Source organism: Salarias fasciatus, chromosome 3 (genome assembly GCF_902148845.1).
Source record: "Salarias fasciatus chromosome 3, fSalaFa1.1, whole genome shotgun sequence".
Classification (NCBI taxonomy): domain Eukaryota; kingdom Metazoa; phylum Chordata; class Actinopteri; order Blenniiformes; family Blenniidae; genus Salarias; species Salarias fasciatus.
The window spans coordinates 16,135,136-16,158,684 of NC_043747.1; the positions used below are offsets into that span (position 1 = coordinate 16,135,136).

Genomic DNA, 23,549 nt, shown 5'->3' on the forward strand with positions numbered 1-23,549 from the left:
GAGCCTCCCCGCCGGCCAGCGACTGAGACGTCCACCCACTAACATGAAGCTTTTAGAATCTGTCTTCCATTAACACAGAGTTGTTAGCATCTCCCATCCACTAACATGGATTAGTTAGCATCTCCCATCCACTAACATGGAGTAGTTAGCATCTCCCATCCACTAACATGGAGTAGTTAGCATGTCCCATCCACTAACATGGAGTAGTTAGCATGTCCCATCCACTAACATCGAGTAGTTAGCATCTCCCATCCACTAACATGTAGCTGTTAGCATCTACCACCCACTAACATGGAGCTGTTAGCATCTCCCATCCACTAACATTGAGTTGTTCGCATCTCCCATCCACTAACATGGAGTAGTTAGCATCTGTCATCCACTAAGATGGAGTTGTTAGCATGTCCCATCCACTAACATGGAGCTGTTAGCATCTCCCATCCACTAACATGGAGCTGTTAGCATTTCCCATCCACTAACATGGAGTAGTTAGCATCTCCCATCCACTAACATGGAGTAGTTAGCATGTCCCATCCACTAATATGGAGTAGTTAGCATCTCCCATCCACTAACATGGAGTAGTTAGCATCTCCCATCCACTAACATGGAGTAGTTAGCATCTCCCATTCACTAACATGGAGTTCTTAGCATGTTCCATCCATTAACATGGAGCTGGTGGCATCAGTCATCCACTAACATGGAGTTGTTAGCATGTTCCATCCACTTACATGGACTTGTTAGCTTCTCCCATCTGCTTTTGAGAGTCACTGAATGAAGGCAATCAGTGTCAGAGTTTGATTGACAGCTGCTGTCAGCTGTGTAACTGCAATGCATGCCCATATATGGTAATGTGAGTTAGAGTGGAGAGAGGAGAAAATAAAAGACTTTTTTGGGGAAACAACTGCTCCTTGTTCCTTTGCTGTTTGGCATAACTGAACAAAAAATATCACGTTTGATAGGAAAATTTGTTGTCTTTCAGTTGGTGAGGCTTTCAGAGCATTCAGACTTTTAGTTTGGACCTCAGAGGCCTCAGTTTGTGAGAAGCGCGAGATTTTTCCCCATCCGGCTCCATTATAACTGACAGGGAAAAAAATGCAGAGCGCACACCAACTTATACCTGTGAAAACGTACATAAATCATGACATTTTCCCCACTTATGTTACATCATCTTGTTCGGGAGAACCTGCTGGAACTTTCCGTGTGCTCGGTTTGTTGATAGGAGTCACGGTTTAGCCGCAGTCGCCACTTGTTCGAGGTGCTGAAAAAAGGCGACTTTTTTCCTTTTTTCCCCATTATAACGGATGAGGGCCGGAGCAAGGCAGGATTTCAGACTTCCAACTTTGTACGCTAATAAAATCCACACCGTTAGACTTTTGACAAAGTTGTTCACAACTTTTGTAGAGAAATTTGTCCTCTTTCACGTCGCGTGACTCTTATGTCTGTACGACAAACGGTCTCGGAGGAGATAATTTTTTCGTGAGGAGTGATTTTGAGCAAAATTTTACTTTGAAAGGGAAAAAGCGGATTTCCTGTTGGATTTAGGTCAGGGGTGTCAGCGCGTGAAATGTAGATCTCGATGAGACGAACGCGTGAGTGTTGGTTTGATCTCGCTACGACATTCCTGCAGGCCGTAGCGACTGTTTTAGACGTTTTTTGGGATCTAGGTGGCGCTAGAGAGCAGATGTTGGTTTTTTTTCCATTTTATAAAATTTTTCGCCGGTCATGATGTGTGTGCCAAATTTGGTGAGTTTTCGTGCATGTTTAGGTGGTCAAATTTGCGTTTACTTGGTAGGTCAGTATAATAATGAAGAAGAACGAGAACGAGAACGAGAACGAGAAACACACGAATAACAATAGAGACCTTGCCCTACGGGCATGGTGGCCTGCGGCCACCATGCCCTCCGGGGCTCGGTCCCTAATAATAATAATAAACGAACGAATAACAATAGAGACCTTGCCCTCCGGGCATGGTGGCCTGCGGCCACCATGCCCTCCGGGCTCGGTCCCTAATAAACGAACGAATAACAATAGAGACCTTGCCCTACGGGCAAGGTGGCCTGCGGCCACCTTGCCCTCCGGGGCTCGGTCCCTGATAATAATATAGGAGGAGAACGACAAACGAACGAATAACAATAGAGACCTTGCCCTACGGGCAAGGTGGCCTGCGGCCACCTTGCCCTCCGGGGCTCGGTCCCTAATTATTGAAAATGTTAAAAGCTAAAACAAACAGGTGTGTCTGAACCAGACAGTGTAGTACATTACATACATTGTACGTTGTACGTTCCTGTAATTAGGGACCGAGCCCCGGAGGGCAAGGTGGCCGCAGGCCACCTTGCCCGTAGGGCAAGGTCTCTATTGTTATTCGTTCGTTTGTCGTTCTCCTCCTATATTTAGGGACCGAGCCCGGAGGGCAAGGTCTCCATTGTTTTTCGTTCGTTTATTAGGGACCGAGCCCGAGGGCGAGGTGGCCTCAACTGAGGCCACCTTGCCTGAGGGCAAGGCCTCTATTGTTCTTCGTCCGTTTGTTTCTTATTTTACTGTCGCACTCGAGCACTAATTTGACCCCCTAAACATGCACGAAAACTCACCAAATTTGGCACGGACATCCGGACCGGTGGCCACTTGATATAATGAAAAAATTAACCCTATAACCTCATCTGCTCTCTAGCGCCACCTAGAAACAGTAAAATAGCCACAGCAACCATTAGGAATGTCGCAGAGAGACCAAATCGATGTGGATGCGTTCGTCTCCTCGAGATCTAAAAGTCTCTCATTGACAAAAATGTCCTAAACCCAACAGGAAGTCCACTATTTCCCTTTCAGTGTAAAATTTGGCAAAAAATGACTCCTCCTTTAAAAATTATCTGCTCCGAGACCGCTTGTCGTGGAGACGTCAGGTTGGTGCCAAATAAAAGAGGACAAGTGTCTCTCCCAAAGTTGTTCAAAACTTTTTCAAAAGTCTCAGGGTGTGGATTTTATTAACCCTTAAAGTTTGAAGTCTGAAAACGCACTTGCAACACTACAATGGACGGTGCGACCCGCACGAATGTCGCAGAGAAATAAAATCAACATGGATGAGTTCGTCTCATCGAGCTCTACAATTTACCAAGAGACATACCTATACCTAAATCCAACAGGAAGTCCGTTATTTCCTGTCAAATCAAATGTGCCTCAAAACACTTTTCACTCAAAAACCACTAATATGGACTGTTTCACCCTTCACAGTGAGGTACAGAGAAAAGAAACATATGCACGCGTTCGTCTCATCGAGATCTACAACTTTCTCACTCGTGCCTATGACCTAAATGCAACAGGAAGTCCATCATTCACACTTTCTGCTCAAAATTTTGCTCAAATTTTGCTCAAAATTCTCACCTTCTTCATCAATTAAGCCTCCCGTTTCAAAACTATAAGTCTGACTGCTCTGAAAAGCTCTACAGTGAAAGACAACTAAATTTCCTATCACTTTCTGACATTGTTTGCTCACTTTGGTCCACGGAAATGCATTTCCCCAGCTGTTTTGACCAAAGAGAAACTGTGTGTCTGCCGAGTCACACTCTAACATCATGTGACCTACTTAAGCCATATATGGGCATTGAGCCTCTGTGGCTGGTCTCAGACCAGCTGTAAAACATTCTGCATGTTGTACCGGCTTTCCACAGTAGATGGCGCACCGTGACCACAAATCACACATGACTGAAGCAGCTGCTCCCCTGCAGCAGCAAGCCACTGAGGAAGCAACACTTGAAACACATTGGAATGATCTAAACAGCTGTCACCCTGCAGAAATATCACCTGATACACACCATACACCTGAATTCAGTGTTTAAGCAGGTGGATAAATAATGTATGGATGGATACGTGGATGCACAGACAGACAATGGGATGTATGGAATAACGCTACTCTGACACTCAAATGGATATATTGGTGTTCGTGAAAGCAAAAAACACATGACTATCAAAATAAAAGCCTCACACCCCTTCAAAATAAGTCACATGTTTGCAAAAAATGAAATTTTTAACAAAGCATGTTCATAATTTCAGGTTCAACAGGTTTTTTTTCTTTTCTTTTTTTTACTTATCTTTGATCAGTTTTATATCCCATTGTAGTTTTTATTCTGCTGTGCAGCACTTTGGAAACATCTGTTGGTTAAATGTGCTATAGAAATAAAGTGGATTGGATTGTATTGAATACTGATAGTGGACACATGTACTTCTCTACCGGAGTGACGACTGAGTGGTAGAGCATCCGCCTCACAACCACAAGGTCGTGGGTTCGAGTCCCGGCCGGGTCAGACCGAACACAATAGTACATACTGCCTACTAACCAGTTGCTGGGCATATATAGAATGGGGCAGTGTGTCGAACACACAGCGCGACCAGAGGTCTCACCCCCCCACTGCAGCTTTCACTACTCACAGTGGCTATGTGCCCTGGGGGTAAGAAACGGAGATTGGTGCTGCCTCATGCACTTGTGCATAGGGAGACTTCGCCTTTCACTTTTTGCAAAAGTGGAGCACACATGACTACCAAAATAAAAGCCTCATGCCCCTTCAAAATAAAAGTAACATTTTTGCAAAAAATGACATTTTTAACAAAGCAGCTTCATAATTTTGGATTAAAGTGTTAGTGGAAGCTTGTACTATGTTTCCAAAATAGAAGGTCAAAATTCCTTCAAAATAAAAGCCCATTTACAACATAATGAGGTCAAGTCATGTAAATGGATGTTTGTGAAGGAGCAAGATGGATATATTGGTGTTTGCTAAAGTGGAGCACACATGACTATCAAAATAAAAGCCTCACACCCCTTCAAAATAAAAGTCACATTTTTGCAAAAAATGACATTTTTAACAAAGCAGCTTTGTAATTTTGGTTTACCCATTGTTAGTAGAAGCATGTACTAGGTTTCCAAAATACAAGCCCAAAATTCCTTCAAAATAAAAGCTCATTTACAACAGAAAATGAGGTCAAGTCATGAAAATGGTTGTTTATGGAGGAGCAAGGTTCCCAGTGACCTGGACTTCAGTCATCAAGGTACAAGGACGACCTCAGTCAGGCCACCTTGCCAGAGGGCGAGGTCCCGTCCAATGCCGCTTGCGGCTTTAATTATTATTATACGTCCCTCCGCTTTGAACCCAAATTTGACCCCCTAAACATGCACGAAAACTCACCAAATTTGGCACGCACATCATGACCGGCGAAAAATTTTATAAAATGGAAAAATTAACCTCATTTGCTCTCTAGCGCCACCTGGATACAGTAAAATAGGCGCCACGGCCCGCAGGAATGTCGTAGAGAGATCAAACCAACACTCACGCGTTCGTCTCATCATGATCTACATTTCACACGCTGACACCCCTGACCTAAATCCAACAGGAAGTCCGCTATTTCCCTTTCAAAGTAAAATTTTGATCAAAATCACTCCTCACGAAAAAATTATCTCCTCCGAGACCGTTTGTCGTGCAGACATAAGAGTCACGCGACGTGAAAGAGGAGAAATTTCTCTACAAAAGTTGTGAACAACTTTGTCAAAAGTCTAACGGTGTGGATTTTATTAGCGTACAAAGTTGCAAGTCTGAAATCGTGCCTTGCACCTGCCCTCATCCGTTATAATGGGGAAAAAAGGAAAAAAGTCGCCTTTTTTTAGCACCTCGAACAAGCGGTGACTGCGGCTAAACCGTAATCCCTATCAACAAACCGAGCACACATAAAGCGTCACCAGGTTCTCCTGAACAAGATGATATAACATAAGTGGGGACATTTTCATGATTTATGTATGTTTTCACAGGTATAAGTTGGTGTGCGCTCTGCATTTTTTTCCCTCTCAGTTATAATGGAGCCGGATGGGGAAAAATCTCGCGCTTCTCACAAACTGAGGCCTCTACGGTCCAAACTAAATGTCTGACTTCTCTGAAAGCCTCACCAACTGAAAGACAACAAATTTTCCTATCAAACGTGATATTTTTTGTTCAGTTTTGCCAAACAGCAAAGGAACAAGGACCAGTTGTTTTCCCAAAAAACACTTGTATTTTCTCCTCTCTCCACTCTAACTGAAATGACCATATATGGGCATACAGTGCAGTTACACAGCTGACAGCAGCTGTCAATCAAACTCTGGCACTCAGTGCCTTCATTCAGTGACTGTCAAAAGCAGATGGGAGATGCTAACAACTCCTTGTTAGTGGATGGAAGATGCTAACTACTCCATGTTAGTGGATGGGAGATGCTAACTACTCCATGTTAGTGGGTGGGAAATGCTAAGAACTCCATCTTAGTGGATGGGAGATGCTAACTACTCCATGTTAGTGGAAGACAGATGCCAAGAGCTCCATGTTAGTGGGTGGGAAATGCTAAGAACTCCATGTTAGTGGATGGGAGATGCTAACTACTCCATGTTAGTGGATGGGAGATGCTAACTACTCGATATTAGTGGATGGGACATGCTAACTACTCCATGTTAGTGGATGGGAGATGCTAACTACTCCATGTTAGTGGATGAGAGATGCTAACTACTCCATGTTAGTGGATGGCAGATGCTAACTACTCCATGTTAGTGGATGGGAGATGCTAACTACTCCATGTTAGTGGATGGGAGATGCTAACAGCTCCATGTTAGTGGATGGGAGATGCTAACAGCTACATGTTAGTTAATGGGACATGCTAACAACTCCATGATAGTGGAAAAGTGATGCTAACAGCTACATGTTCGTGGATGGGAGCTGCTTACAACTCCATGTTAGTGGATGACAGAAGCTAACAACTGCATGTTAGTGGATGGGACATGCTAACAACTCTGTGTTAATGGAAGACAGATTCTAACAGCTTCATGTTAGTGGGTGGACGTCTCAGTCGCTGGCCGGCGGGGAGGCTCGGTCCCGACCAATGCCGCTTGCGGCTTTAATTAGGGACCGAGCCCCGGAGGGCAAGGTGGCCGCAGGCCACCTTGCCCGTAGGGCAAGGTCTCTATTGTTATTCGTCCGTTTCTTTTTCTTCTTAGCTATTATTAGGGACCGAGCCCGAGGGCGAGGTGGCCTCAACTGAGGCCACCTTGCCTGAGGGCAAGGCCTCTATTGTTCTTCGTTCGTTTCTTCTTATTATTTATTATTCCGACGCCACTTCGACGGCTAATTTGACCCCCTAAACATGCACGAAAACTCACCAAATTTGGCAGGCACATCCGGACTCGCGAAACATTTGATAAAATACAAAAATTTACCCCATGACATCATCTGCTCTCTAGCGCCACCTACAAACAGTAGAATAGCTGCCTTTACTCCCAGGAATGTCGTAGAGAGATCAAACCAACGCTCACGCGTTCGTCTCCTCGAGATCTAAAAATAATGATCTGTTATTTTTGACCTAAATCGCACAGGAAGTCCGGTATTTCACTTTCAGTGTAAAATTCGGCAAAAAATGACTCCTCCTTTAAAAATTATCTGCTCCGAGACCGCTTGTCGTGGAGACGTCAGAGTAGTGCCAAATAAAAGAGGACAAGTTTCTCTCACAAAGTTGTTAAAAACTTTTTCAAAAGTCTCAGGGTGTGGATTTTATTAACCCTTAAAGTTTGAAGTCTGAAAACGCACTTGCAACACTACAATGGACAGTGCGACCCGCACGAATGTCGCAGAGAAATAAAATCAACATGGATGAGTTCGTCTCATCGAGCTCTACAATTTACCAAGAGACATACCTATACCTAAATCCAGCAGGAAGTCCGTTATTTCCTGTCAAATCAAATGTGCCTCAAAACACTTTTCACTCAAAAACCACTAATATGGACTGTTTCACCCTTCACAGTGTGGTACAGAGAAAAGAAACATATGCACGCGTTCGTCTCATCGAGATCTACAACTTTCTCACTCGTGCCTATGACCTAAATGCAACAGGAAGTCCATCATTCACACTTTCTGCTCAAAATTTTGCTCAAATTTTGCTCAAAAATCTCACCTTCTTCATCAATTAAGCCTCCCGTTTCAAAACTATAAGTCTGACTGCTCTGAAAAGCTCTACAGTGAAAGACAACTAAATTTCCTATCACTTTCTGACATTGTTTGCTCACTTTGGTCCACGGAAATGCATTTCCCCAGCTGTTTTGACCAAAGAGAAACTGTGTGTCTGCCGAGTCACACTCTAACATCATGTGACCTACTTATGCCATATATGGGCATTGAGCCTCCAGGCTGATCTGAGAGCTGCTGTAAAACATTCTGCATGTTGTACCTGCTTTCCACAGTAGATGGCGCTCCGTGACCATAAATCACACGAGTGATGAATTGCTGCTCAAACAGGCAAATGAATGTATGGAATCACACTCACATAGATACATTGGTGTTTGACATAGTGGAGCAGACATGACTATCATAATAAGAGCCTCACACCCCATATTTTTGCAAAATATGACATTTTTAACAAAGCACAGGGATAATTTCAAATTCAACAGTGTTAAAGGGCAACTCCGGTTTTTTTGATACCTGGACCTTATTTATAGGTGTGTGCCTGCTCATATACTCACTCAGACAAACATGGTGCAGCTTGGATTCCTTCAGAAGTTATTTAAATCCAACCGATTCAGCGGGGGCCACGGCAATGGAGCTTCCTGCACTGCAATCCATTGCCGTGGCCCCTGCTGAATCAGATGACAGATGCTAACAGCTACATGCTAGCGGATGGGAGATGCTAACAACTACATGTTAGCGGATGGAAGATGCTAACAGCTACATGCTAGCGGATGGGAGATGCTAACAACTACATGTTAGTGGATGGGAGATGCTAACAGCTACATGTTAGCGGATGGGAGATGCTAACAGCTACATGCTAGCGGATGAGAGATGCTAACAGCTACATGTTAGCGGATGGAAGATGCTAACAGCTACATGCTAGCGGATGGGAGATGCTAACAGCTACATGCTAGCGGATGAGAGATGCTAACAGCTACATGTTAGCGGATGGAAGATGCTAACAGCTACATGCTAGCGGATGGAAGATGCTAACAGCTACATGCTAGCGGATGGGAGATGCTAACAGCTACATGTTAGCGGATGGAAGATGCTAACAGCTACATGCTAGCGGGTGAGAGATGCTAACAGCTACATGCTAGCGGATGGAAGATGCTAACAGCTACATGTTAGCGGATGGGAGATGCTAACAGCTACATGCTAGCGGGTGAGAGATGCTAACAGCTACATGTTAGCGGATGGAAGATGCTAACAGCTACATGCTAGCGGATGGGAGATGCTAACAGCTACATGCTAGCGGGTGAGAGATGCTAACAGCTACATGCTAGCGGGTGAGAGATGCTAACAGCTACATGTTAGCGGATGGGAGATGCTAACAGCTACATGCTAGCGGGTGAGAGATACGAGATGCTAACAGCTACATGTTAGCGGATGACAGATGCTAACAGCTACATGTTAGTGGATGGGAGATGCTAACAGCTACATGTTAGCGGATGGGAGATGCTAACAGCTACATGCTAGCGGATGAGAGATGCTAACAGCTACTTGCTAGCGGATGAGAGATGCTAACAGCTACCTGTTAGCAGATGGGGGATGCTAACAGCTACATGCTAGCGGATGAGAGATGCTAACAGCTACTTGCTAGCGGATGACAGATGCTAACAGCTACATGTTAGTGGGTGGGACATGCTAACAACTCCATGTCAGTGGATAGGAGATGCTAACAGCTACCTGTTAGCGGATGGGAGATGCTAACAGCTACCTGTTAGCGTATGGGAGATGCTAACAGCTACATGTTAGCGGATGACAGATGCTAACAGCTACATGTTAGCGGACGGGAGATGCTAACAACTCCATGTCAGCGGATAAAAGATGCTAACAGCTCCATGTTAGTGGGTGAGAGGGTGCTGGAAGTCTATGGAGGAGCAAGGTTCCCAGTGACGTGGACTTCGGTCATCAAGGTACGAGGACGACCTCAGTCGGGCCACCTTGCCAGAGGGCGAGGTCCCGTCCAATGCCGCTTGCGGCTTTAATTAGGGACCGAGCCCCGGAGGGCAAGGTGGCCGCAGGCCACCTTGCCCGTAGGGCAAGGTCTCTATTGTTATTCGTTCGTTTGTCGTTCTCCTCTATTATTATTATTATACTAACGCCCAAATAAACGCCAATTTGACCCCCTGAACATGCACGAAAACTCACCAAATTTGGCACGCACATCATGACCGGCGAAAAATTTTATAAAATACAAAAACGAAAACCATCAGCTCTCTAGCGCCACCTATATCCCGAAAAACGTCTAAAACAGTCGCTACGGCCCGCAGGAATGTCGTAGAGAGATCAAACCAACACTCACGCGTTCGTCTCATCGAGATCTAAAATTCACGCGCTCAGACCCCTCACCTAAATCCAACAGGAAGTCCGCCATTTCCTTTTCAAAGTAAAATTTTGATCAAAATCACTCCTCACGAAAAAATTATCTCCTCCGAGACCGTTTGTCGTGCAGACATAAGAGTCACACGACGTGAAAGAGGACAAATTTCTCTACAAAAGTTGTGAACAACTTTGTCAAAAGTCTGACGGTGTGGATTTTATTAGCGTTCAAAGTTGGAAGTCTGAAATCCTGCCTTGCTCCGGCCCTCATCCGTTATAATGGGGAAAAAAGGAAAAAAGTCGCCTTTTTTCAGCACCTCGAACAAGTGGCGACTGCGGCTAAACCGTGACTCCTATCAACAAACCGAGCACACGTAAAGTTCCAGCAGGTTCTCCTGAACAAGATGATGTAACATAAGTGGGGAAATATGATGATATATGCATGTTGACACAGGTAAGAATTGGGGTGCGCTCTGCATTTTTTTTGCTCTCAGTTATAATGGAGCCGGATGGGGAAAAATCTCGCGCTTCTCACAAACTGAGGCCTCTGCGGTCCAAACTAAAAGTCTGAATGCTCTGAAAGCCTCACCAACTGAAAGACAACTAATTTTCCTATCAAACGTGATATTTTTTGTTCAGTTTTGCCAAACAGGAAAGGTACAAGGAGCAGTTGTTTCGCAGAAGGAAACTGTAATTTTCTCCTCTCTCCACTCTAACTGAAATGACCATATATGGGCATGCAGAGCAGTTACACAGCTGACAGCAGCTGTCAATCAAACTCTGACACTCAATGACTTCATTCAGTGACTCAGGAAAGCAGATGGCAAAAGCTAACTACTCCTTGTTAATGGATGGGAGATGCTAACGACTCCATGTTGGTGGATGGAACATGCCAAAAACTCCATGTTAGCGGATGACTGAAGCCACCAGCTCCATGTTAATGGATGGAACATGCTTAGAACTCCATGTTAGTGGATGGGAGATGCTAACTCCTCCATGTTAGTGGATGACAGATGCTAGCTACTCTATGTTAGTGGATGGAACATGCTAACTACTCCATGTTAGTGGATGGGAGATGCTAGCTACTCGATGTTAGTGGATGGAAGATGCTAACTACTCCATGTTAGTGGATGGGAGATGCTAACTCCTCCATGTTAGTGGATGACAGATGCTAGCTACTCTATGTTAGTGGATGGGAGATGCTAACAACTCCATGTTAGTGGATGGGAGATGCTAGCTACTCCATGTTAGTGAATGGGAGATGCTAACTACTCCATGTTAGTGGATGGGAGATGCTAACTACTCCATGTTAGTGGATGGGAGACGCTAACTACTCCATGTTAGTGGATGGGAGATGCTAACTACTCCATGTTAGTGGATGGGAGATGCTAACTACTCCATGTTAGTGGATGGGAGATGCTAACAGCTCCATGTTAGTGGATGGGAGATGCTAACTACTCAATGTCAGTGGATGGCAGACGCTAACTACTCAATGTCCGTGGATGGGAGATGCTAACAACTCCATGTTAGTGGATGGGAGATGCTAACTACTCAATGTTAGTGGATGGGAGATGCTAACTACTCCATGTTAGCGGATGGAAGATGCTAACAACTCCATGTTAGTGGATGGGAGATGCTAACTACTCCATGTTAGTGGATGGGAGATGCTAACAACTCCATGTTAGTGGATTACAGATGCTAACAGCTACATGTTAGTGAATGGGACATGCTAAAAACTCCATGTTAGTGGATGACAGATGCTAACAGCTCCATGTTAGTGGACTGGGCATGCTAACAACTCCATGTTAGTGGATGACAGATGCTAATAACAACTCCCATGTTAATGTATGGACGTCTCAGTCGTGGGCTGGCGCGGAGGCTCGGTCCCGACCAATGCCGCTTGCGGCTTTAATTATTATTATACTCCCCGCGCCTTTGACCTCAAATTTGACCCCCTAAACATGCACGAAAACTCACCAAATTTGGCACGCACATCATGACCGGCGAAAAATTTTATAAAATACAAAAACGAACACCATCGGCTCTCTAGCGCCACCTATATCCCAAAAAACGGCTAAAACAGTCGCCACGGCCCACAGGAATGTCGCAGAGAGATCAAACCAACACTCACGCGTTCATCTCATCATGATCTACATTTCACGCGCTGACACCCCTGACCTAAATCCAACAGGAAGTCCACTATTTCCCTTTCAAAGTAAAATTTTGATCAAAATCACACCTCACGAAAAAATTATCTCCTCCGAGACCGTTTGTCGTACAGACATAAGAGTCACGCGACGTGAAAGAGGACAAATTTCTCTACAAAAGTTGTGAACAACTTTGTCAAAAGTCCCACGGTGTGGATTTTATTAGCGTTCAAAGTTGGAAGTCTGAAATCCTGCCTTTCTCCGGCCCTCATCCGTTATAATGGGGAAAAAAGGAAAAAAGTCGCCTTTTTTCAGCACCTCGAACAAGTGGCGACTGCGGCTAAACCGTGACTCCTATCAACAAACCGAGCACACGCAAAGTTCCAGCAGGTTCTCCCGAACAAGATGATGTAACATAAGTGGGGAAAATACCATGATTTATGTATGTTTTCACAGGTATAAGTTGGTGTGCGCTCTGCATTTTTTTTGCTCTCAGTTACAATGGAGCCGGATGGGGAAAAATCTCGCGCTTCTCACAAACTGAGGCCTCTACGGTCCAAACGAAATGTCTGACTGCTCTGAAAGCCTCACCAACTGAAAGACAACAAATTTTCCAATCAAACGTGATATTTTTTGTTCAGTTTTGCCAAACAGCAAAGGAACAAGGAGCAGTTGTTTCCCCAAAAAAGACTTTTATTTTCTCCTCTCTCCACTCTAACTGAAATGACCATATATGGGCATACATTGCAGTTACACAGCTGACAGCAGCTGTCAATCAAACTCTGACACTCAGTGCCTTCATTCAGTGACTGTCAAAAGCAGCTGGGAGAAGCTAACAACTCCATGTTAGTGGATGACTGATGCCACCAGCTCCATGTTAATGGATGGAACATGCTAACTACTCCATGTTAGTGGATGGGAGATGCTAACTACTCCATGTTAGTGGATGGGAGATGCTAACAGCTCCATGTTAGTGGATGGGAGATGCTAACTACTCCATGTTAGTGGATGGGAGATGCTAACAACTCCATGTAAGTGGATGGCAGACGCTAACTACTCAATGTTAGTGGATGGGATATGCTAACTACTCCATGTTAGTGGATGGGACATGCTAACTACTCCATGTTAGTGGATGGGAGATGCTAACAACTCATTGTTAGTGGATGGGAGATGCTAACAACTCAATGTTAGTGGATGGGAGATGCTAACTACTCAATGTTAGTGGATGGGAGATGCTAACTACTCCATGTTAGCGGATGGAAGATGCTAACAATTCCATGTTAGTGAATGGGAGATGCTAACTACTCAATGTTAGTGGATGGGAGATGCTAACTACTCCATGTTAGCGGATGGAAGATGCTAACAATTCCATGTTAGTGGATGGGAGATGCTAACTACTCAATGTTAGTGGATGGGAGATGCTAACTACTCCATGTTAGCGGATGGAAGATGCTAACAACTCAATGTTAGTGGATGGGAGACGCGAACTACTCCATGTTAGTGGATGGAACATGCTAACTACTCCATGTTAGTGGATGGGAGATGCTAACTACTCCATGTTAGTGGATGGGAGATGCTAACAGCTCCATGTTAGTGGATGGGAGATGCTAACTACTCCATGTTAGTGGATGGGAGATGCTAACAACTCCATGTAAGTGGATGGCAGACACTAACTACTCAATGTTAGTGGATGGGATATGCTAACTACTCCATGTTAGTGGATGGGACATGCTAACTACTCCATGTTAGTGGATGGGAGATGCTAACAACTCATTGTTAGTGGATGGGAGATGCTAACAACTCAATGTTAGTGGATGGGAGATGCTAACTACTCAATGTTAGTGGATGGGAGATGCTAACTACTCCATGTTAGCGGATGGAAGATGCTAACAATTCCATGTTAGTGAATGGGAGATGCTAACTACTCAATGTTAGTGGATGGGAGATGCTAACTACTCCATGTTAGCGGATGGAAGATGCTAACAATTCCATGTTAGTGGATGGGAGATGCTAACTACTCAATGTTAGTGGATGGGAGATGCTAACTACTCCATGTTAGTGGATGGGAGATGCTAACTACTCCATGTTAGTGGATGGGAGATGCTAACAACTCCATGTAAGTGGATGGCAGACGCTAACTACTCAATGTTAGTGGATGGGACATGCTAACTACTCCATGTTAGTGGATGGGACATGCTAACTACTCAATGTTAGTGGATGGGAGATGCTAACTACTCCATGTTAGCGGATGGAAGATGCTAACAACTCAATGTTAGTGGATGGGAAACGCTAACTACTCCATGTTAGTGGATGGGAGATGCTAACTACTCCATGTTAGTGGATGGGAGATGCTAACAACTCCATGTAAGTGGATGGCAGACGCTAACTACTCAATGTTAGTGGATGGGACATGCTAACTACTCCATGTTAGTGGATGGGACATGCTAACTACTCAATGTTAGTGGATGGGAGATGCTAACTACTCCATGTTAGCGGATGGAAGATGCTAACAATTCCATGTTAGTGGATGGGAGATGCTTACTACTCCATGTTAGTGGATGGGAGATGCTAACAACTCCATGTTAGTGGATTACAGATGCTAACAGCTCCATGTTAGTGGACTGGGCATGCTAACAACTCTATGTTAGTGGATGAGAGATGCTAACAACTCCCATGTTTGTGTATGGACGTCTCAGTCGTGGGCTGGCGCGGAGGCTCGGTCCCGACCAATGCCGCTTGCGGCTTTAATATTATTAGTTATTATACTAACGCCCAAATAAACGCGAATTTGACCCCCCTAAACATGCACGAAAACTCACCAAATTTGGCACGCACATCGTGACCGGCGAAAAATTTTATAAAATACAAAAACGAAAACCATCAGCTCTCTAGCGCCACCTATATCCCGAAAAACGTCTAAAACAGTCGCTACGGCCCGCAGGAATGTCGTAGAGAGATCAAACCAACACTCACGTGTTCGTCTCATCGAGATCTAAAATTCACGCATTCAGACCCCTGACCTAAATTAAACAGGAAGTCCGCTATTTCCCTTTCAAAGTAAAATTTTGCTCAAAATCACTCCTCACGAAAAAATTATCTCCTCCGAGACCGTTTGTCGTACAAACATAAGAGTCACGCGACGTGAAAGAGGACAATTTTCTCTACAAAAGTTGTGAACAACTTTGTCAAAAGTCTAACGGTGTGGATTTTATTAGCATTCAAAGTTGGAAGTCTGAAATCCTGCCTTGCTCCGGCCCTCATCCGTTATAATGGGGAAAAAAGGAAAAAAGTCGCCTTTTTTCAGCACCTCGAACAAGTGGCGACTGCGGCTAAACCGTGACTCCTATCAACAAACCAAGCACACGCAAAGTTCCAGCAGGTTCTCCCAAACAAGATGATGTAACATAAGTGGGGAAAATATCATGTTATATGTACGTTTACACAGGTAAGAAAAGGTGTGCGCTCTGCATTTTTTTTGCTCTCAGTTATAATGGAGCCGGATGGGGAAAAATCTCGCGCTTCTCACAAGCTGAGGGCTCTGTGGTCCAAACTAAAAGTCTGACTGCTCTGAAAGCCTCACCAACTGAAAGACAACAAATTTTCCTATCAAACGTGATATTTTTTGTTCAGTTATGCCAAACAGCAAAGGAACAATGAGCAGTTGTTTCCCCAAAAAACACTTTTATTTTCTCCTCTCTCCACTCTAGCTCACATTACCATATATGGGCATGTATTGCAGTTACACAGCTGACAGCAGCTGTCAATCAAACTCTGACACTCAGTGCCTTCATTCAGTGACTCTCAAAAGCAGATGGGAGAAGCTAACAACTCCATGTTAGTGGATGGAACATGCTAACAACTCCATGTAAGTGGATGACTGATGCCACCAGCTCCATGTTAATGGATGGAACATGCTAAGAACTCCATGTTAGTGGATGGGAGATGCTAACTTCTCCATGTTAGTGGATGGGAGATGCTAACTACTCCATGTTAGTGGATGTGAGATGCTAACAACTCAATATTAGTGGATGGGAGATGCTAACTACTCCATGTTAATGGATGGGAGATGCTAACTACTCCAAGTTAGTGGATGGGACATGCTAACTACTCCATGTTAGTGGATGGGAGATGCTAACTACTCCATGTTAGTGGATGGGAGATGCTAACTACTCCATGTTAGTGGGTGGGAGATGCTAGCTACTCCATGTTAGTGGATGGGAGATGCTAACTACTCCATGTTAGTGGATGGAACATGCTAATAACTCCATGTTAGTAGATGGGACATGCTAACTACTCCATGTTAGTGGATGGGACATGCTAACTACTCCATGTTAGTGGATGGGAGATGCTAACTACTCAATGTTAGTGGATGAGACATGCTAACTACTCCATGTTCGTAGATGGGACATGCTAACTACTCCATGTTAGTGGATGGGAGATGCTAACAACTCCATGTTAGTGGATGGGAGATGCTAACTACTCAATGTCAGTGGATGGGAGATGCTAACTACTCAATGTTAGTGGATGGGACATGCTAACAAGTCCACTATTACAGATGCAAACAGCTACATGTTAGTGGATGGGACATGCTAACAACTCTATGCTAGTGGATGACAGATGCTAACAGCTACATGTTAGTGGGTGGATGTCTCAGTCGCTGGCCGTCGGGGAGGCTCGGTCCCGACCAATGCCGCTTGCGGCTTTAATTGAGTAGCTTTTTTGTGTACTTATACTTTTTCCAAGTACTTTTTAAAAAGTGTAATTTTACTTTTACTGAAGTACAGCTTCTTTTAAGTAATGTACTCTGGTACATTTTACATCACAAACGTTACTGAGTTAAAAAAAAAAAAAGAAAGAAAGAAAGAAAGAGAACAGAAAAAAAGGCTGAAACAGAAAAAACGCATTCTGAAAATGAATCACAGGAAGGAGCGTGTTCATTGACACGAGCAGTGACAGACGATGGTGCAAGTCTCACACAGACAATGGCGAACATGGAGGAGGCAGGCGAAGGCATTGTGGTGGACGACCGTGCAGAGGTCGAGGACACGGATACAAAACATGCAGTGCACCCCTGGCCCCCGTGCGCAAATATGTCGAGGTAAGTCATGTTTCTCGTTTCCTTTCCACAGTTAAAGTGACACCGAACCGGCTAACTATATCCGAAAATAATGGATAGCATTGTTAATATATTGGAAGTAGCAACCTGTAGTTGGAAGTAGTACCCTTGGTACTGTAATGGAAACTAGCTAACTAATGCTGTTATTCGGCTGGCTAATCATGCGCACAAGTTAGCTTGTGTGATCATATTACAGGTACCACAGCAGACATCCAGCAGCTGCTTTCTCCTGGTCTGTGCAGTCCAGGCATGATTTGGCAGCTTTTTGACTCTTTTACCACATTTGGTATTGTGACACCGGCAGTGGAGGCAATAATTGACAAGCAGACTGCTGCTCTTTAACTCAACCTAAGCTTTTATTGTTATAACAACCCAAACACATTGGGAGCTTGTGATACACAATTTAATTACAGTAGACAGGCCAGGTCACTCACACACCGATCCTTCTCACTCCTGGTCCAACAAAACGTAAATAAACCTTAACATGAAAAGACCGTAAAAACTGCATGAAAACATAGAAAAACAATAACTTAACACATCTAGAACAAAACGAAGTTCATTTAAACACATTTTAATCCAAAATACATCACGAAACGGCCCAAACAATCCCCTCCCATGATGCCTTGCAGCACCGAACAGGATGGTGGCCCCCAGCGGCGCCTGCCGCCGCGACAGTATGTTCCTGAGAAATGCCAATTTACAAGCTAGTTATTTAGCATCTGTCTTAACCTAGTAATCCTGCATCTGAGAAAAAATTGCAATTCATGATGCAGTCTTTTCATAAATGGACACTTTCTTCCCTCCGTTTTCCAAAATAACTTTGCTCACACACCAGCACCACAGTGTCATGGAGGCAGAAAGCCAGCCTCCATTTTTCTCTGCTTACATGCAAACGCCAAACCGCACTTTTTTTCAAGCCTCCACTTTTAATGCCAGAGTGGGAGCCCTAAATCTTTTCCATTAGCATCCTCAAAATGAATTAACAAATGACAATTGTTTAAGTTATGGACTAAACTGGACGACATGATGGCAGGTGTCGTCAGACGTGTGCCACAGGCATAAGCGGACAAACGTGAGCTTCATTTGTGGTGGGCTGCAGTGCGGTGTGAATCACAGTGCTGCAGTGTACCGGACCCGAGACGGACCGCAGCCGGAACGCAGCCAGACTGCATCCAGTGTGCATCAGGGGTTAGAACTTACTGTCATTTTCAGAAGAGTCTTCTCCCCTCATCTCAGAAGTAGGTGAACCCTCGGGTGCATCAGCGAGTTCCTTATTAAATGATAAAGAGTTATCATTACTTTACTCATTTGCCATGGTTTTAAATGTCCAGTAATTTGTTTACCTTTTCCTCTGAACTTTCTATTCTGGCTTCATTCTCAGTCCTCTCACACTCGGTCTGGATCAAACCTTCTCTGACTGAAGGTGACAGAAAAAAAGACATTAGTGTGAAAGAGTGTCCATTCACATGACATGAGCAAGTCTATCTGAAGCGCGAGAGAGTGAAACATCCTCAAATATAGAATGTTAAGATGTGCTTCAAGTCCAGCCACCCTGAGAAACTGAGAAAAAAACAAACCAAAAAATAAGGTGAAATTAATGTTCAATTTTTAGCTCCTGATTCAGCAGTTAAGGGGAAAGTTAAGGGAAAAATTATTCACTTGCAGAGCTGCTGTTTGTCCCTTTTCTGTACTGTGTATTGATATAAAACATATTAAACATATTCAATGATACAGAAATTTTACACAACAAACAAAATATTTCATTTGTATTACCCATATTCTCTTTGTGAAAATTAAATTAAAAAGAGCATTTGTCTGTACTTTTCAAAACTAGACCACATTGGACCAGTATTTTGCTGTAAGATCTGAACACAGATCGGTAATCTTTGTGGTTACATTCTTATCTGAAAAGAGAAGCTCTGACAACGGTCTGCAACCTTGGATAAGCTGGGATTGTGTATTCCACTGGAAACAAACTGCATTATCATTTCAACCATACACACTATATACTCTTAGACTATATATGCATTTGTAGACGATTTGAAGTAGAAGAAAAGACAGCTTCTCCACACAGTTGTACCACTGCACGTCTTTCCTCAACATGGAAACACAGAGACGCTGTTCTGAGATCAATGTGAAAACAATCCCAACACTGTCCTTCACAGCTGTTGTTTATTTGTCATCAAATATATGTGCTGCTACTCTGACAGTGGGCCACATGCTCATCGTTAGTTTAATTTATTGTGTTATGACCTGCTCTTTTAACAGGCTCATCATTAACCAATTGCAAAGCTGAGATTGCTTGATCATGTGACCAAGACGCAAAGCATTATGGGAACTATCAAAACAATGGCCTGACCAGTCAGTCTTTACCTGCCAGACAATACGACCTGCTGCGGTGAACGAATAGAGGATCGAAATGAAGAGCAGATTTACATCAAATGAACCGGCTCAAATATATTCAAAGTCATTCCGTGAAATAAAAAACTGAACGTGAAGGAGAAAGGAGATACGATGAAAACATAAAAACGTAAACCTCCTGGTCTACGGATGCAGAACATAGTTTCTGTAACAGTGAGCAGGAACCCCCACTGCCAACACTTACAAATGAATAAACACACAAATTACCACAATAAGATGGACTCTTTAACACTTATTTCATACAACATGTGTCATACTTTAACAGTAGCACATTTTCAGATGTCCATTTGGTTTATTTTACTTTATTAATTAAAAAACGCAACCCTCGATTTTACCCCCAAAAAAGAATTATATATTTCAGAGCATGTTCAATCACATTATATTATGATATTGGAGTTATACTTTTTTCTTCAAAGCAGCCATTTTCCCAAAAAAGAAGAGTGATCTATAAAACTTTAAATACATTTAGAAGTTTCAGGATCAGGTTCACTTGGGTTGACTTTACAAATGACATTGACAGACAGGTGAATTTTAGTATTGACCACATATTGTGATGTCCCTTCTGGTGAGAATATCAAGCCACAGATTGCATGAAAGTAGAGGTCAAGAGCTTTGTTCATCAGTTGCTCTCATGGTTCTAGAATCTCTCATCGTCAAAATAGAGGCTTGAAAAGAGACACCAAAGTCCGAGTTCAAAGGTTAATATATTTTAGCAGGAGCACTTTCAAACTTCCAGACTGACATAATCTTACTCCCCTGATCAAGTCCTTTCCACTGATGTATCATGTTCGGTCCTATGATTCATTTTGAACAAAGTTATGGCTATAACTGTAGCTATGACAGATACAGTCAAGTATCCACTCGTTTCATTTTCACAGATCCAACAAAGGTTTCACAAATCTTAAAGTGTGTTTTTATGAATGCTTAGCCCCTATAGGACAATCTAGGTCAGATTTAAGAAGTCTAACTGTTGTGGATTTAGATCTGGACCCGGTCCAATGTGGTCTTACGATGAAAAATACAGTCAAATAGGCTCTTTTTTTTTTTTTTTTTTTTTTTTTTTTGACGTAGTACAGAAAATGGAAAAACAGCGGCTCTGCATGCCATTGTTTCCCCCTAAACTGCCGCATCAGAAGTCAATGTCAGCTTTGAGAAAAAACCCACAAAATATGACAGTTCTAATTAAGACCAGATCAGTGCCAGGTACATCTCTCTCAGAATACAATGTGTGGAGAGACAGTTACATGATGCAGATCCACACAGCATCCCAGCTTCACACTCATGACAGTCACTGGAGGAATACACCATGAGGCAATCATCCAGAAATATTTCACTGATTAAAAATGAAAGGCTAATATTTTAAGTAATTGACATTGTAAAATAATGCAGATTTCATTGCAAAAGGGTCATGGTATCTTTTTTTTTTTTTTTTTTACTGACCTGCTGACTCTGACATGGAGGCTGCTTTGCTTTGGGTTCCACTTCCTGGCGAGTGAACACAATTGTTGGGGTCAGAGTTCAACCCCTGACTGTCTTCAGGGCTTTGGTGGTCTGGTGAAGAAACATCTTTAAGCAGAAAAGACAAACAACTTTCAGTATTTCCTCTCACTATTGAAACAGATGTGAGTATATGTCATTCGAACAATCTTAGAACTTACTGTCATTTTCAGAAGAGTCTTCTCCCCTCATCTCAGAAGTCGGTAAAGCCTCGGCTGCATCAGTGAGTTCCTTATTAAATGATAAAGAGTTGTCATTACTTTTCTCATTCACCAAGGTAATAAATGTCCAGTAATGTGTTTACCTTTTCCTCTGAACTTTCCATTCTGGCTTCACTCTCAGTCCTCTCACACTCGGTCTGGTTCAAACCTTCTCTGACTGAAGGTGACAGAAAAAAAAGACATTAGTGTGAAAGAGTGTCCATCCACATGACATGAGCAAGTCTGTCTGAAGTGAGAGAGAGTGAAACATCCTCAAATATAGAATCTCAAGATGTGCTTCAAGTCCAGCCACTCTGAGAAACTGAGAAAAAAACAAACCAAAAAAATAAGGTGAAACTAATGTTCAATTTTTAGCTTCTAATTCAGCAGTTAAGGGGAAAGTTAAGGGAAAAATTATTCACTTGCAGAGCTGCTGTTTGTCCCTTTTCTGTACTGTGTATTAATATAAAACATGTTAAACATATTCGATGATACATAAATTTTACACAACAAACAAAAATATTTCATTTGTATTACCCATATTCTCTTTGTGAAAATTGAAAACAAAAGAGCATTTGGCTGTATTTGTCATAACTAGACCACATTGGACCAGTATTTTGCTGTAAGATCTGAACACGGATCGGTAATCTATGTGGTTCCATTCTCATCTGAAAAGAGCAGCTCTGACTGCGGTCTGCAACCTTGGGTACACTGGGCAGTGGCAGCACCAGAGCATTTTTTCTGGTGGGGCTCAGGTGGGGCTGACCCATATTGTGGCAGAACTCCAAAAAATGCCAGAACTTCAATGTGAATGTATATTTAAAATAAAACAACACCCCGGCTCCATCTAGATGCAGTGAGAACACTGCTGGAACGGAACGGGAAGGAGAAAGAAGATACGATGAAAACATGAAAACATACACTTCCTGGTCTACTGACGCAGAACATAGTTTCTGTAGCAGTGAGCACCAACCCCCACTGCCAACACTTACAAATGAATAAACACACAAATTGCCACAATACGATGGACTCTTTAACTCTTATTTCATACAACATGTGGCATACTTTAACAGTAGCACATTTTGAGGTGTTCATTTGGTTTATTTTAATTTATTAATTCAAAAACTCAGTCCTAGTTTTTACACCAAAAAAGAGCGATATATTTCAGAGCATGTTCAATCACATTATATTATGATGCTATTGGAGTTGTACTTTTTTCTTCAAAGCAGCCACTTTCCCAAAAAAGAAGAGAGATCTATAAAACTTTAAATACATTTAGGGGTTTAAATCAGGATCAGGTTCACTTGGATTGACTTTACAAATGAAATAGACAGACAGGTGAATTTTAGTATTGACCACATATTGTGATGTCCCTTCTGGTGAGAATATCAAGCCACAGATTGCATGAAAGTAGAGGTCAAGAGCTTTGTTCATCAGTTGCTCTCATGGTTCTAGAATCTCTCATCGTCAAAGTAGAGGCTTGAAAAGAGACACCAAAGTCCGACTTCAAAGGTTGATATATTTTAGCAGGAGCACTTTCAAACTTCCAGACTGACATAATCTTACTCCCCTGATCAAGTCCTTTCCACTGATGTGTCATGTTCGATCCTATGATTCATTTTGAACAAAGTTATGGCTATAACTGTAGCTATGACAAATACAGTCAATTATCCACCGCTTTCATTTTCACAAATCCAATAAAGGTTTCACAAATCTTAAAGTGTGTTTTTATGAAGTCTGGACCGGGTCCAACATGGTCTAACTGAGAAAAATACAGTCAAATATGGTTCCTTTTTTATGTACAGAAAATGGAAAAACAGCGGCTCTGCATGTGATTGATTCCCCCTAA

General features: G+C 43.0%; 1 protein-coding gene across 1 annotated transcript in view; it reads right to left on the minus strand.

Annotated features, from left to right (window-relative positions):
* LOC115383916 (interferon-induced very large GTPase 1-like) overlaps window positions 1-23,549 on the minus strand; it is a 107,798-nt gene that overhangs the window by 19,059 nt on the left and 65,190 nt on the right. Inside the window, exons 8-10 of the mRNA XM_030086124.1 lie at window positions 21,805-21,878; window positions 21,662-21,731; window positions 21,444-21,569 (exon numbers count right to left, since the gene is read on the minus strand). Of these exons, the coding sequence (XP_029941984.1) occupies window positions 21,444-21,569; window positions 21,662-21,731; window positions 21,805-21,878 (270 nt within the window). The remainder of the gene's footprint in view (window positions 1-21,443; window positions 21,570-21,661; window positions 21,732-21,804; window positions 21,879-23,549) is intronic.